The following is a 14,248-nucleotide window of genomic DNA, read 5'->3' as shown; positions in this document are numbered from 1 at the left end:
TGAAATCTATGTGATAGCGCAAAGGCAGAGAGTGGCGATACAAATCCCAGTCAATAATGATTGTTTCATGTGCGCCATTGCTGTGTGGTGTCCTGGTTTATTTCTTTAAAAAAAAAAAGAATCAATATAGATACAAGAAAAAACACTTGGTTGTTTTTCTTCACATGATCCAATATGATCTGCTTAAATGTTTTGTATGTACGTACGTACATACACAGACATAGTTGAAATGACAGATCACCATTACAAATCAATATATAGCTTGTTACATTCAACGCAACATGGAAGGTGGTATTTATAGAATTTTTGCAAAAAGTTGTTTTGTTCTTCAAATGCATTTGACTTCAAAGTACAATAGCAGTTTGACGGATGTCTGTAGTTTAAGAATCTTTTTATAATTTCAATGGTTAATTGTCTCTTTTCTGTTTGCATTGAGACTGAAAACATCCATCCATCCATTCATCCATCCATCTTCTGTACTGCTTCTCCTCACTTTGGCTGGGGAGGGGGGTACTTTGTGCAAGAGGCGGGGTATATATAATATTGAACAACATGCTTATTTTCTATGTGGGATAATTGGTGCATCTTATTTTCTTAGAAAAAACTAAGGTGTTGTTTTATTCTCTTTATAGAAGTTCCATCCATCCATCCATTTTCTGAACCGCTTCTCCTCACTCGGGTCGCGGGCATGCTGGAGCCTATCCCAGCTATCATCGGGGAGGAGGTGGGGTACACCCTGAACTGGTTGCCAGCCAATCGCAGGGCACATACGAACAAACAACCATTCGCACTGACATTCACACCTACGGGCAATTTTCTCCAATTCATGCATGTTTTGGGGATGTGGGAGGAAACCGGAGTGCCCAGAGAAAACCCACGCAGGCACGGGGAGAACATGCAAACTCCTTTATAGAAGTTAAACGATATAAAAAACAGGACCCAAGATTGGGAGCTGGCACCAGAAAAGGGAGAAAATATTTTACATAGTAAATGCATCATACAACATTGTATGGTATATTTATGTCATTAGCTTCTATTCTAAATAAGTACTGACTGAATATCACCAACAATTTGTCTTAAATTTGTAAAATGTTATGTTAACATACAGACTGAGATGGAAGAGCGCTTGAAAAATGACACAAGAAAATTCACATTTACCACAAAGTAAATAGTTCTACTTCTTGCGTTTCAGCAAAGACAATAAAATGGCAGACTTTAATTGAAGATGTACGATATCTTGCATGTAAAGATTAGAACGCGCCTTCAATCTTACCGTTAAAGTCTCTACCATTTGGTGGTAATGAGATCAGCATTACAGTATAAACCATCACTACAAAATACCCTACTTCTTTCCATCATCATCATGACTAAATATACACCAGGCATGAGGCTGGTTCCCATGCTCATGCAGTGTAAGTGATAAGTGCTCTAAATACCCAAACTTTAAACCGTTCAAAAGGTCCAAATCCCCACAATCTTCTCTGAGCAGGTCTTAATGTGGCTGGACTGTGCTTTTAAGTACCCCCAGGATAAAACTCTTAATGGTCATCATAAACTGTAATCCAGAGAGATTCTGCTCTTAATCCAGGAATGGAGTCCATGACAGTGTTCAGTTGGAGCCCAGTGCAATCCCATTTTATGGAGCGATATCGCTCCGATTCTGACTTCATTGCAAAAGAAGTAATTATGTACAGCTACTCATTGTTTGTATATCATTCTGTGCAAAAGAAACATGGAAAATTGAACAGACAGATGGTTGTAAACTTGTTTTGCGTGTAAGTGACACTTTTTGCAGTTTTAAAGGCTCCAGTGCAGAAAATTCAGTAAATACAGTAGCTGGTTATGCTCACCAAAGTGCGTTTTCACACGAACATCACGTAACACAACTTATTCCAATTTTCCATGTAGATTTTATGTGATGTTTCAATCAGAGTATCAGTAGTTCTACACAATTACAATGATTATTTCTTGTCAAAATTTACATCAATGTGTTTTTGTATTAAAAAAATCCATAAATGATCAATATAAATAATAAAAAATATTGAAAGTATATCATGGTTATATAGAGTCCCTTAGAAGAGGAAACTGGAACTGTGAAGTGAAAAATTTCACTTTATGCAAATTACATTGCACAACACTTGATTTTGATTTAAATATTGCTGGAATCCTTGAGCCCTCACCCCTCCTTGAGCTGTCACCTTATCGTGGTGGAGGGGTTTGTGTCTCCCAATGATCCTAGGAGCTAAATTGTCTGGGGCTTTATGCCCCTGGCAGGCTCACCCATGACAAACAGGTCCTAGGTGAGGGACCAGACAAAGCACTGCCCAAAGACCCCTGATGATGATGATGACATACTATGGACTTAGTTTTTCCTTGCCCAGATGCGGGTGCCCGGGTCAGCTCTCTGGAGCCATTCCACCGACACGGCTTCCCATGAGGAAGCACAATCTGGGATCTCTGAGGCGGGCTCTCTCCTATCTCTGGGGTTGATGTCACCGAGGTGGTTAAAAAGGTCCTCGGTGGCAAGGCCCAGGGGGTGGATGAGATCCACCCGGAGTTCCTAAAGGCTCTGGATGTTGTGGGGCTGTCCTGGTTGACACGCCTCTGCAACATCACGTGGACATTGGGGACAGTGCCTCTGGATTGGCAGACTGGGGTGGTGGTCCCCCTTTTTAAGAAGGGGGACCGAAGGGTGCATTCCACCTACAAGGGGATCATGTGTTTTGTGGACTTGGAGAAGGCATTTGACGGTGTCCTGTGGGGGTTGCTCTGGAAGTATGGGCTATTGAACCCACCAATATGGGCTGTTCGGTCCCTGTAAGACCGGTGTCAGAGTTTGGTTCGCATTGCCGGCAGTCAGTCGGACTCGATTCCAGTGTGGGTTGGACTCTGCCAAGGCTGCCTTTTGTCACCTATTCTGTTCATAACGTTTATGGACAGAATTTCTAGGAGCAGCTGAGGTGTAGAGGGTGTCCGGTTTGGTGGCCTCAGGATTGCATCTCTGCTTTTTACAGACGAATGTGGTTATGTTGGTTTTATCAAGCCGTGATCTCCAACTCTCACTGGAGCAGTTTGCAGCCGCGTGCGAAGCGGTTGGGATGAAAATAAGCACCTCCAAATATGAGACCATGGTCCTCAGTCGGAAAAGGGTGGTGTGCCCTCTTCGGGTCAGGGATGAGATCCTGCCCCAAGTGGAGGAGTTAAAATATCTTGGGGTCTTGTTCCCGAGTGAGGGAAGAATGGAACGGGAGATCGACAGGCGGATCGGTGCAGCATCTGCAGTGATGCGGACTTTGTATCGGTTCGTTGTGGTGAAGAAGGAGCTAAGCCGAAAGGCGAAGCTCTCGATTTACCGGTCGATCTGCGTTCCTACGTTCCTACCCTCACCGATGGTCACGAGCTGTGGGTCGTGACCGAAAGAACAAGATCCCGGATACAACCGGCCAAAATGAGTTTCCTTCGCAGGGTGTCCGGGCTCTCCCTTAGCGATAGGGGAGAAGCTCCGGGAGGGGCTCAGAGTAGAACTCCTGCTCCTCCACATTGAGAGGAGCCAGATGAGGTGGCTTGTGCATCTGATTAGGTTGCCTCCTGGACGTATTCCCCGGTGAGGTGTTCCGGGCATGTCTCACCAGGAGGAGACCCCGGGGACGACCCAGGACACGCTGGAGAAACTATGTCTCCTGGCTGGCCTCGGAATGCCTCGGGATCCCCTCGGAAGAGCTAGAGGAAGTGGCTGGGGAGAGGGAAATCTGGGCTTACCTGCTAAAGCTACTGCTCCTGCGACGCAACCTCGGATAAGCGGAAGAAAATGGATGGATGAATTTACAAATTGATGTAATAATAAATAAGTATAAAAACCATATAAATTATCAATATAAATAATAAAAAACATTGAAAGTACATCATGGTTCAATACAGTAGATTCCCTCAGAAAAGGAAACTGGATCTGTGACATGAAAAAATTTCACTTTATGCAAGTTTCATTGCACAGCACTTGATTTTGATTTAAATATTGCTGGAATTTTATGTTAAGTTCGTAAAATAATAAATATTTTCATAAATTTTTAAACCGCGCATGGAGACTGCTTCCTTCTATCTGTTTTTTGCTGGCAACATCGGTGACCTAATTTCCACACTTTTCTCTGGAGCTTACTGTTGCTGCTCGGTTGTAAAAAGAAACCATGTACTTGTGGATTGCTTCATAGTTGAGGTGAAGGGTTTCTGGTTCACAAAAGATGTTTCAAGCATCCCTAGACTTTTTTAATTCCTGATGTTCTTGGTCGACAGTGTTGACGTTTTTCCTACCTGCGCCTGCTGAAAGTACAGTAAGTGAACTGCTGGCTAAAATCATGCGCTGATGCAAGTTGTATGTTGAGATGTACTCTTTCTTTGAGGTCTTTGAGCCCACAGATGGTAATGTCTTCTTCTTGATTTTTGGGAACAGTTTAAAAGTATGCTATCGACCACAGGATTTAAGTAGAACAACAAAGAGCAAAATGTACAGTGGAAGCAGTCAAGTCGTGTCCCTCAGTCGGTCCGTAAAGTGCAAGTACCTCACTCCAGTGTTAGCATTGACTTTCTGTCGCAGGTGATTAACTCATACAATGGGAGTCGGAATCTAAAAACGAACACTTGTAACTAATAATTGTACAGCCTATGTCCATCTTAATTGTATGCAAAATCACTGTTGCAAGAATGTTGTTGCTGCAGACTTGCTGTGATAAATTGACAGTAAACAAAAAGGCATTGAAACTGGCCTTGATTCAAGGGTGAGGTGACCAACTTGAAATTGGGGCATGGAGCAGTGACCAGCTACATTTATACTACTGTACATAGACAGACACACAAATGTGATTGTACAGTACACTGAAAGCTGTGAGAAGTGAAGGTAATTCTTAGGTCAAGGCGATTTGTCATGTCGAGCTACTTTTCACCTCCAGTTTTTGGCCGGTCACCAGCCTGACAGCCTTCAGCGATGCCACACTGTTTCCTGGCTGCACTTCATAATTGATGAGGGGGCAGGGAATGTGGGATTTGATCCTGACTGAGTGTGCCTTTTAGGTCGAGGACTGATGCATTTCTCATTTCAACACTTCCTACTTTACCTCTCTGCCTTTAAGAAATGGCAACTATTTTCTTGACGCACTAAAATCTAAGTTGAATGACTGCTGGGAGATGTTGATGTATGTAAATAAATCAAAATAATAAAAAACAATAGTCTAACCAGCCGTCTCAAAATAAAGCAACAACAGCAAACATCCATCCATCCATCCATCCATTTTCTGAGCCGCTTCTCCTCACTAGGGTCACGGGCATGCTGGAATCTATCCCAGCTATCATCGGGCAGGAGGCGGGCTACACCCTGAACTGATTGCCAGCCAATCGCAGGGGACATAGAAACAAACAACCATTCGCACTCACAGTCACACCTATGGGCAATTTAGAGTCTCCAATTCATGCATGTTTTTGGGATGTGGGAGGAAACCGGAGTGCCCGGAGAAAACCCACGCAGGCACGGGGAGAACATGCAAACTCCACACAGGCAGAGCCGGGGATTGAACCCCGGTCCTCAGAACTGTGAGGCTGACGCTCTAACCAGTCGGCCACCGTGCCTACACAACAGCAAGCAATATCTGTGAAAATCATCACGTACGAACACTGGATATGTGTCATATTCATAACGGACAATGCAATAAAGGAATATAATGACAACAACAAAGAAGCACAGATAAGTACTGTAAATCAAATCTCCAGATGAGTAGGGTGTGGGGAATGGAGGTGAAATGTTCTATGCACTATGAAATCTTGATTAAGGATGTCAAATTACAATCATATACAGTACTTGCATTCATGAACACCATATTCTACAGCCATACACCATATTCTACAGCCATACAGTAAGAAAATACCACACTGTCTAAAAAGATCTAAAACCTGATCATTTGTTTCTTGGGAAAAAAAAAAAAAAAGATAAATGCTATTTAACCCTAAATATTTTAATGGTCAACTAAAAAATGTTCCCACTATTTTGGCTGTAGTTTGGAGTCATCAGAGTGAGAGCTTTTTTTTCCTAATAAGAATAAGAATAAGCATAAAAATAAGAATAAGAATAAGCATAACTACAGTAAATGTACATAAAGGTAAATGTGGATTTATTTTTAAAAGGGCCTCACGAATGAACAAAACAATGGGCGACATGAACAGGGGACACACTGCCCTGCTGCATATATTTATGTGGATGGTGGAAACTTGATTTAAAAAAAACAAAAAAACATTCAAATTAGTGAAATGAAAACAGCGGATTACATCACACACGAAAAACAAACAATGATACACATGGACTCTTACATCATGTTTGTGATTTTTTAAACAGCAGAGAATAAGAAGCAAACCCAGTTATAATAGGAGGAAGATTAAACTCACCTTGGCAACCCTGTTGGCAACTTCCCGACCAACCATGAGGCCTTGGACAAATGTCCGTGCGGCAATCAAGACCCTGGTGACCTGAGCCTTTAGTTTCCTGGGCACATCTCCAAAGGGCTTGAGTTGATCTGAGTATTTACTGACACACTCCAGGTAATCGTCTGTGAAGTGGTACTGGGAGTTCAATAGCTGGAACATCCGTTCCAGCAGCCTGGACCAGAAATCATTGAGCATCTCCTCCAGGTTGACATTGCCCCCTGTGTAGTAACGCTTTAGCTCTGTGAACAGGTCCTGGAACACCTCTGAGTTTTTCATGTACAGCTTCCCAAATGTCCTTGAGAACATGCTGTTCAGAGACCTCTCTGAATTGTCCAGGAGTTCCAAGAAAAACTCTGTATGGATGGATGTGAAAAAGGAAGAAAGTTAGAGGAGAAGTAATTATGTGGTTTTACATTAAACATTTACAATATCTAATAACTTTTTGATTAATAAATGCCACACATGAGATAGCAAGGGCACAATAGTATAGCCAAGAGTGATGTTTCGTATGAGTCTTACATTATGGCACTGTATGCACACACAAGTTCAATGTACAGGTGAATAATTATATCATAAAGTCCACATTTAAATATAAAAATAATGGGCCATAAGTAACACAACTGCATTTTAGGTTTCAGGTTTAACTTTTTGACACAGAGACGTGTACCCACCATCATCCTGATAATCTGCAATTCTTCCCTTTTTCACCTTCTAAAAATCTGCAGTTCAGAGTTTAACTAAATATTGCAGGCTATAATAGTTGTCTTCCTTCTCTCCTTTTCACTGTCAATTTTTAAACCAAAACAGCATTTACCACTAAAAGTATATTTCCTCTTCACAAATGCAGGTAAATAACTATAATTTTCAACATCTTAATCAAGAAATAATAATCCATCCATCCATTTTCAGAGCCGCTTCTCCTCACTAGAGTCGCGGGCGAGCTGGAGCCTATCCCAGCTATCATCGGGCAGGAGGCGGGGTACACCCTGAACTGGTTGCCAGCCAATCGCAGGGCGCATACAAACAAACAACCATTCACACTCACAGTCACTCCTACGGGCAATTTAGAGTTGTCAATTAACTTACCATGCATGTTTTTGGGATGTGGGAGGAAACCGCAGTGCCCGGAGAAAACCCACACAGGCATATTCTAATGATAAATATGTTTGGATTCAAGAAACAAGTTTCGGATTAAGCAATTCATTAACCATTTTGAGAATTTCAGTGTTCTTGAAGTGTCAAAGCCTTGAATGATCTCCACTGAGCAGCCTTTTCACAAACGCTAACCTTTACATTGACTTCTACCAATTAAATGAGGAAAAACTACATTTAGAATTTTTACCAGGCTGGATTTGTTGGCATCACCTATGTGGGGGCAGGCTTGAGCATAAACACGCCAACGCAGAACATTCAGAGAAAAATCAGCTAAGGAGTCTTTCTCAATCCGAGTAAATAGGATCTCACGTTCCTCAATGCTCTCCGTGTCAGATATTCCTTCTACCTTCTGCTTAAACAAGCATGTGACACATGAATCAACATTTCACGTGTCAAGCTTGCTATTAAAACATTGGGGGCCTTGTTGGCACTACAATAGGGGATAGCAGAAAGAAATCCCACCCATGCACAGCAATCGTTCTTGTTCTTGTAATGTATCCCTTCTTTTCCTTTCATGCTGTATATAATTTGACTAAAGTACAGTATTTGTTTTTTTCTACAGAACCATTTGAAACATAACTATTACAGCACCCTAACAATGTTATATTTCAAACCTTCATTAGAACATCTCTGTGTGAAGTTTGCATGCCATGCTAAAGGGAACTTTCTTTGTGTACTCCAGCTTCCTTACACTTTCCCAAAACTCAAATAATTGTTCATCTGTCTGTATATGAGTATGAATAGAATGAATGAATGAATTTGTTCTTATGTGCCCTGCAATTAACTGGTAGTCAGTTCAGAGTTTAGCCCGTCTCTCACCTAAAGTCACCTGGGATCAGCTCCAATTACCCGCTACCCTTAAGCGGCATAGAAAATTGATGGGTGTTTGCCTCTCACCTCTAAAATGTACCACCACTAAATTTTGAATTAGTTCCACTAACAGCTTATATGCAACTGCTGTTGAATCTATCTGACGTGTTTTGCAATGCATCATTGTTTTAGTAAGTTGTTCAGCCAAAACTCTCCTCCCTTATTTGAACTGTATCCACCCTAAAGAGGTGGGGAGCATTCCCAAATTACTCTTTTTTTTTTCCTTGCAGCACAATGATGTGTCATTACACCTACCTTTGTTTAAATATTAAAAGCCTGTGGGTCTTTTTCCAATTTTCCAATTGGACCTAAATCAAGGACAAGCAGTCTCATGTGTACCGAACATGTAAAGTTGGCTCTGTACAAGTCTTGTAAAAGCTTTCCAATGGTAAAATGTAGGAACAAAAAATCATAGATAGGCACTGCAATATTTGAATTTCTTAAAATACGTCTGAATACAGCGGCACGATGGACGACGTGAGCGTCTGCCTCACAGTTCTGAGTACTGGGGTTCAATCCCCGGCCCGCCTGTGTGGAGTTTGCATGTTCTCCCCGTGCCTGTGTGGGTGTCCTCCCACATCCCAAAAATATGCATGGTAGGTTAATTGAATACTCTAAATTTGCCCGTAGATGTGAATGTGAGTGTGAATGGTTGTTTGTTTATATGTGCCCTGCGATTGGCTGGCAACCAGTTCAGGGTGTACCCCGCCTCCTGCCCATTGATAGCTGGGATAGGCTCCAGCACTCCCGCTTGTGAGGAGAAGCGGCTCAGAAAATGGATGGATGTCTGAATACTTGGATTTTTTGTTCAAGAGAACCGGCACTATGATCACAGCATAATTACATAAGGATGGGCTTTACAGCAATTATATTTGCTACAGAATATATTATACTGAACTGTCCAAGTAATTCTGAGTATGACAAATCAATTTTCAAGAAGAACAACAGCACAAGGGATTCATGGATATGGCCATAATTACTGGAAATAATTATAATGACTAATAAAAGGTGACCATTTTGTTATCATATTATTATTTTTTATTATTTTAAATGTAATAGCTTTAAAATGCTATGTTTTTTCAACAATTTGTTTTTTTCATGTTTTATACAATCTTGACATCGTGAGTCGCAGACCCAGTCACATCAATTGATGGTGACCTGAAAAGTGGCTGGATCCCCGTCATATTTTGCCCCCTTGTCAAATCCAAAAACAGCAACATGGTAAAAACATTCATGTGTTGTGTGTGTTGTGATGTCTAAGGGTAACTTTAAAGAGAATCCCGCAGCACCATGCACCACAACATGGTGGACAAACTGTGTTGTAAATATATTTTGCCAGAATAAAGTAGGTCTATACTCTGTCCTCTGCATTCTTTTCAGGAGGACACTAAGGACACCTGCTAAAATGACTGCGTCCAGTCACCACCAATATACTGTATACTGACTTTGAAGGGTATCTAAAAGTATAACGTATTGACAGTGTTGGGAAGATTACTTTGAAAATGTAGTTGGTTACAATTACAAGTTACCCTTTTGAAAATGTAATAGAATAATTATTTCAATTACTTTCTGAAAGTAAAAACTAATCACATTTGACTACAATTTGATTACTTAAATGTTCTTAATTTTCAAAGAATGCATCAGCAGGACCCTTAGATGTTTCCTCTAAAAAAGTGAACTAAAATCGTAAATCAGCTCACCACTGTACCACCGTTTGCATGTGAAGCAGTCACAATGCAGCCACCTGCCACATCCGCTGCTGTCTGCACCCAGCTCTCTCGACCGGAGAGGTTCTGGGAATATTAACCCGTTCATCACTCAGTGCGAACTCCACTTTGAGCTGCAGGCAGCTGCCTTCCCCACCGAGCGGGTAAAGATCGCTTTTGTCATTTCCGACCTGACTGGTCGTGTGGAGGCGTGGGCTACTGCTGAATGGAGCCGCAATTCCGCCGCGTGTCATTCTTGGGCATCTTTTGTAAAGACTATGGAGCACGTTTTTCAGTATTTCGCACCAGATCATGAGGCAGCTCGCTCCCTTGTCACCTTACAAAAAGGCAAGCGAAGGGTGTCAGATTACGCGATTGAGTTTCGCATTCTCGCAGCTGAGAGTCAGTGGAATAACAGGGCACTACTCGATGCATTCTTTCTCGGACTATCCCCTGCCATCAAAGACCATTTGGTCCCACTAGACCTGCCGACCGACTTGGACACGCTCATTGCTCTCGCCATAAAGATCGACAAAAGGCTTTTGGATCGGGAGCTGGACGGAGATCATCACCGCGCACTTGGAGGACGAGCCTCGGTGACCAGTCAAACCAAGGCAGATCCCCTGTTGCCGGTCTCAATCTACTGGCTAGCGTCACCATGGATGAACCCATGTAACTGGGCAGGTTCCTGCTCTCCCCTGAGGAACGTCAACACCGGCTGAGTGAAGGGGAGTGCTTCTACTGCGGGCAGTTGGGTCATTCCGTGACCAACTGTCATGTCAAAGTTGCCGATAACAAGGGAACGGGAGCGGTGAGTCTAAATATCATAAAGGAAGACCCTACCCCGGTTCTTCCTAAAGTGACACTATGCTCTCCAGATCAAAAGATTCATACATCTGTGTTTACTGACTCTGGTTCTGACGCAAATTTACTCAACTCCCTCCTCATTAGACGTATGCACCTTAGAACCTTTCAAGTAAGACACCACCGCAACGCTTATGCTGCAGATGGCGGTGTTATGGGCAAGATCACTCACCGCACCCAAACACTCACATTAACATTTCCTGATTCTCACTCGGAACGCATTAGTTGTCATGCTTTTGACGCTATGAATTATGACCTTATTTTAGAGAAGCCTTCGTTGAAATTACATAACCCCCACATTAACTGGTCCTCTGAGCATGTTATGTCATGGGGCAGCAATTGCGCCCAGAACTGTTTCAAGCCTCCATGTAATGTTCATGGATATGTTTCAAATGATATTCCACAGACCCCATCCGGAGATCTTGACTTTTCTCAAGTGCCCACCTGTTACCATGTCATTAAAGAAGTTTTTTCCAAGTCAAAAGCCAAATCCCTTCCACCCCACAGACCTTATGACTGTGCAGTTGACTTGCTGCCTGGAACCACACCTCCACAGGGGAGGTTGTTCTCTCTTTCAGGGCCGGAACACATGGCTATAAAGGAGTATGTGGAAGAATCACTGGCAGCCGGGATCATTCGCCCATCTTCATCCCCTGTGGGAGCAGGATTTTTCTTTGTGGACAAAAAGGACAAGACCCTTCGACCCTGTATCGATTACCGGAGTCTCAATGAAATAACTGTGAAAAACAAGTACCCTCTTCCTCTTATCTCCACCCCCTTTGAGTTCCTGGAGGGAGCCAAGGTTTTCACCAAACTAGACTTGAGAAATGTGTATCATCTAGTCAGGATAAGGGAATGGAGAACAGCATTCAACACACCAACGGAACATTATGAGTATTTGGTAATGCCTTTTGGACTAACTAACGCTCCAGCTGTTTTCCAGAATTTTGTCAATGACATGTTGAATGTGTACGTTTTTGTATATTTGGACGATATTTTGATATTCTCCCCGGATGAGGAGACTCACATTATTCATGTCCGCTCTGTGTTGCAGCATTTACTGCAGAATGAACTATATGTCAAGGCTGAGAAATGTGAGTTCCACAAGGAGTCTGTTTCTATTCTGGGTTTCGTGCTGGCTCTAGGTGAAATCAAAATGGACACTTGCAAAGTTGATGCCATGACAAATTGGCCCACTCCCACGTCACACAAGGACGTACAAAGGTTCTTAGGGTTCGCAAATTTCTACAGAAAGTTCATTAGAAATTTCAGTTCAATAGCCTCACCTTTGCAATATCTTACCTCGCCACACAGACCCTTTGTGTGGAACCCGCTTTGTCAGTCATCTTTTCAGAAACTAAAATCGAGCTTGACCTCCGCTCCCATCCTCACTTTGCCAGATGTCAAACAGCAGTTTGTTGTAGAAGTTGATGCGTCTGATGCTGGAATAGGAGCAGTGCTCTCCCAGAAATGTCTCAAGGATAGTGAGTTACATCCTTGTGCTTATCTCTCTTTCCGTAGACTTTGTGACAGGATTACCGGCCTCTAAAGGAAATACCACCATTGTCACAGTTGTTGACAGGTTCTCCAAGATGGCACACTTCATTGCACTGCCGAAACTCCCCTCAGCTAAAGAAACTGCCTAGTTGATGATAAACCAGGTATTCAAGTTTCATGGTTTTCCCAAGAATGTGGTATCGGATAGGGGCCTCCAATTCGTTTCATGATTTTGGAAGGAGTTTTGCAGTTTAATAGGTGCTACCGTCAGTCTGTCATCTGGGTTTCACCCTGATACCAACGGACAAACTGAGAGGCTGAACCAGGACCTGGAGACTGGGCTCCGATGTCTCGCGTCACAGGAACCACAATCCTGGAGTCAGAAGCTGGTTTGGGTCGAGTTCTCTCACAATTCCTTCCCCTCTGCATCCACTTGTCTATCGCCTTTTCACATTCTGCATCGTTACCAACCATCTCTGTTTCCTGCCATAGCCCCATCTGCATTGACCTTGGTGAGATGCTGCAGGAGGACCTGGGAGCAAGCCCGCCAAATGCGGCTACGGCAAGGACAGTCCTACAAGACCGTAGCTGACCGTTAGAGGACACCGGCCCCGAACTACAAAGTGGGTCAGCGAGTTTGGCTCTCGACCAAGCGTCTTCCACTCCGGGTGGAGTCCCGGAAGCTTGCTCCCAGGTTCGTTGGGCCCTTCCCCATCACAAAGGTCATCAACCCTGTCACCATGAAGCTTAGACTCCCAAGGTCGATGCGGGTCCACCCTGCATTTCACGTCAGCCGGCTAAAGCCCGCCCAGGAGTCCCCTCTGGTCCCCTCTGTCCATTTAAATTGGAGTCCTGCATTTTGGGCCCTGTCCTTTGTTTCGTCATGACAGAAATTTCCAAAAGCAACTGTAATTTAATTACACATTTTCTCCCAGTAATGTAATGGAATAAAATTACATACGTTTTTAAAATTCAATTATGTAATAGCATTAAATGTCATTAGTTACTCCCCAACACTGCGCATTGAAGTGACATACGTGAGATCATTCTCATTGACATGGTGGGTTATTTGATGGGTGACTGCTCATCAATCATGAATAAATTCATTTTACACAATAAATGAGAGTGAATACGTTGATGAGTTAGTGAGTTGACTATGAAGACAGTGCATTTTCAGTAGATTGCATTGTGTGCTGTGCATTGCTACTTGTGGTGAATTGCATGCTCCTCACATACAGTACCTGCTGCATATAGCAATAGAACTGACAACATCAATATGAGGTTGTCATAATTAAAAGCCCCTTTTATAGGATCTGGGGACATCGCAAGCCATTTTCACACAGACCATCAATCATGGACTGGCAGCCCATTTAAGCATCTTTAAAATGAAAGTTTCTGCAGCCACCGCCTTTTTCAAAGAGCAATTGTTTTTTTTTTTGACAGAAGTGAGAATCTCGGGTAAAATCTGTGGGAACAAGGCTTACTGTACTACACTTCTGCAGAAAACTGACTGACAGAATTGAGCAAAACCGTCTTCTCAGTTCCCCAAAGAAATAATTTAATGTTACCTTATAGCAGTAGTGGAGGGGGGCACATATTTGCCTTGGATAATGGGGTTTTAGACATTAATGCTGCACAGCGAGCCAGCCAAACACAGGCATATTACAATTCAGCATCTGTTATATTAGAAGTCG

The 14,248-nt window shown here is 42.8% G+C and overlaps 1 protein-coding gene across 1 annotated transcript in view; it reads right to left on the bottom strand.

Annotated features, from left to right (window-relative positions):
* gpc6a (glypican 6a) overlaps window positions 1-14,248 on the bottom strand; it is a 126,706-nt gene that overhangs the window by 35,380 nt on the left and 77,078 nt on the right. Inside the window, exon 3 of the mRNA XM_061670170.1 lies at window positions 6,424-6,815. Within this exon, the coding sequence (XP_061526154.1) occupies window positions 6,424-6,815 (392 nt within the window). The remainder of the gene's footprint in view (window positions 1-6,423; window positions 6,816-14,248) is intronic.

The sequence above is a fragment of the Phycodurus eques genome, chromosome 2 (genome assembly GCF_024500275.1).
Source record: "Phycodurus eques isolate BA_2022a chromosome 2, UOR_Pequ_1.1, whole genome shotgun sequence".
NCBI lineage: Eukaryota > Metazoa > Chordata > Actinopteri > Syngnathiformes > Syngnathidae > Phycodurus > Phycodurus eques.
The sequence above is the reverse complement of the archived record's forward strand: the minus strand, read 5'-3'. Positions and strand labels throughout refer to the sequence as shown.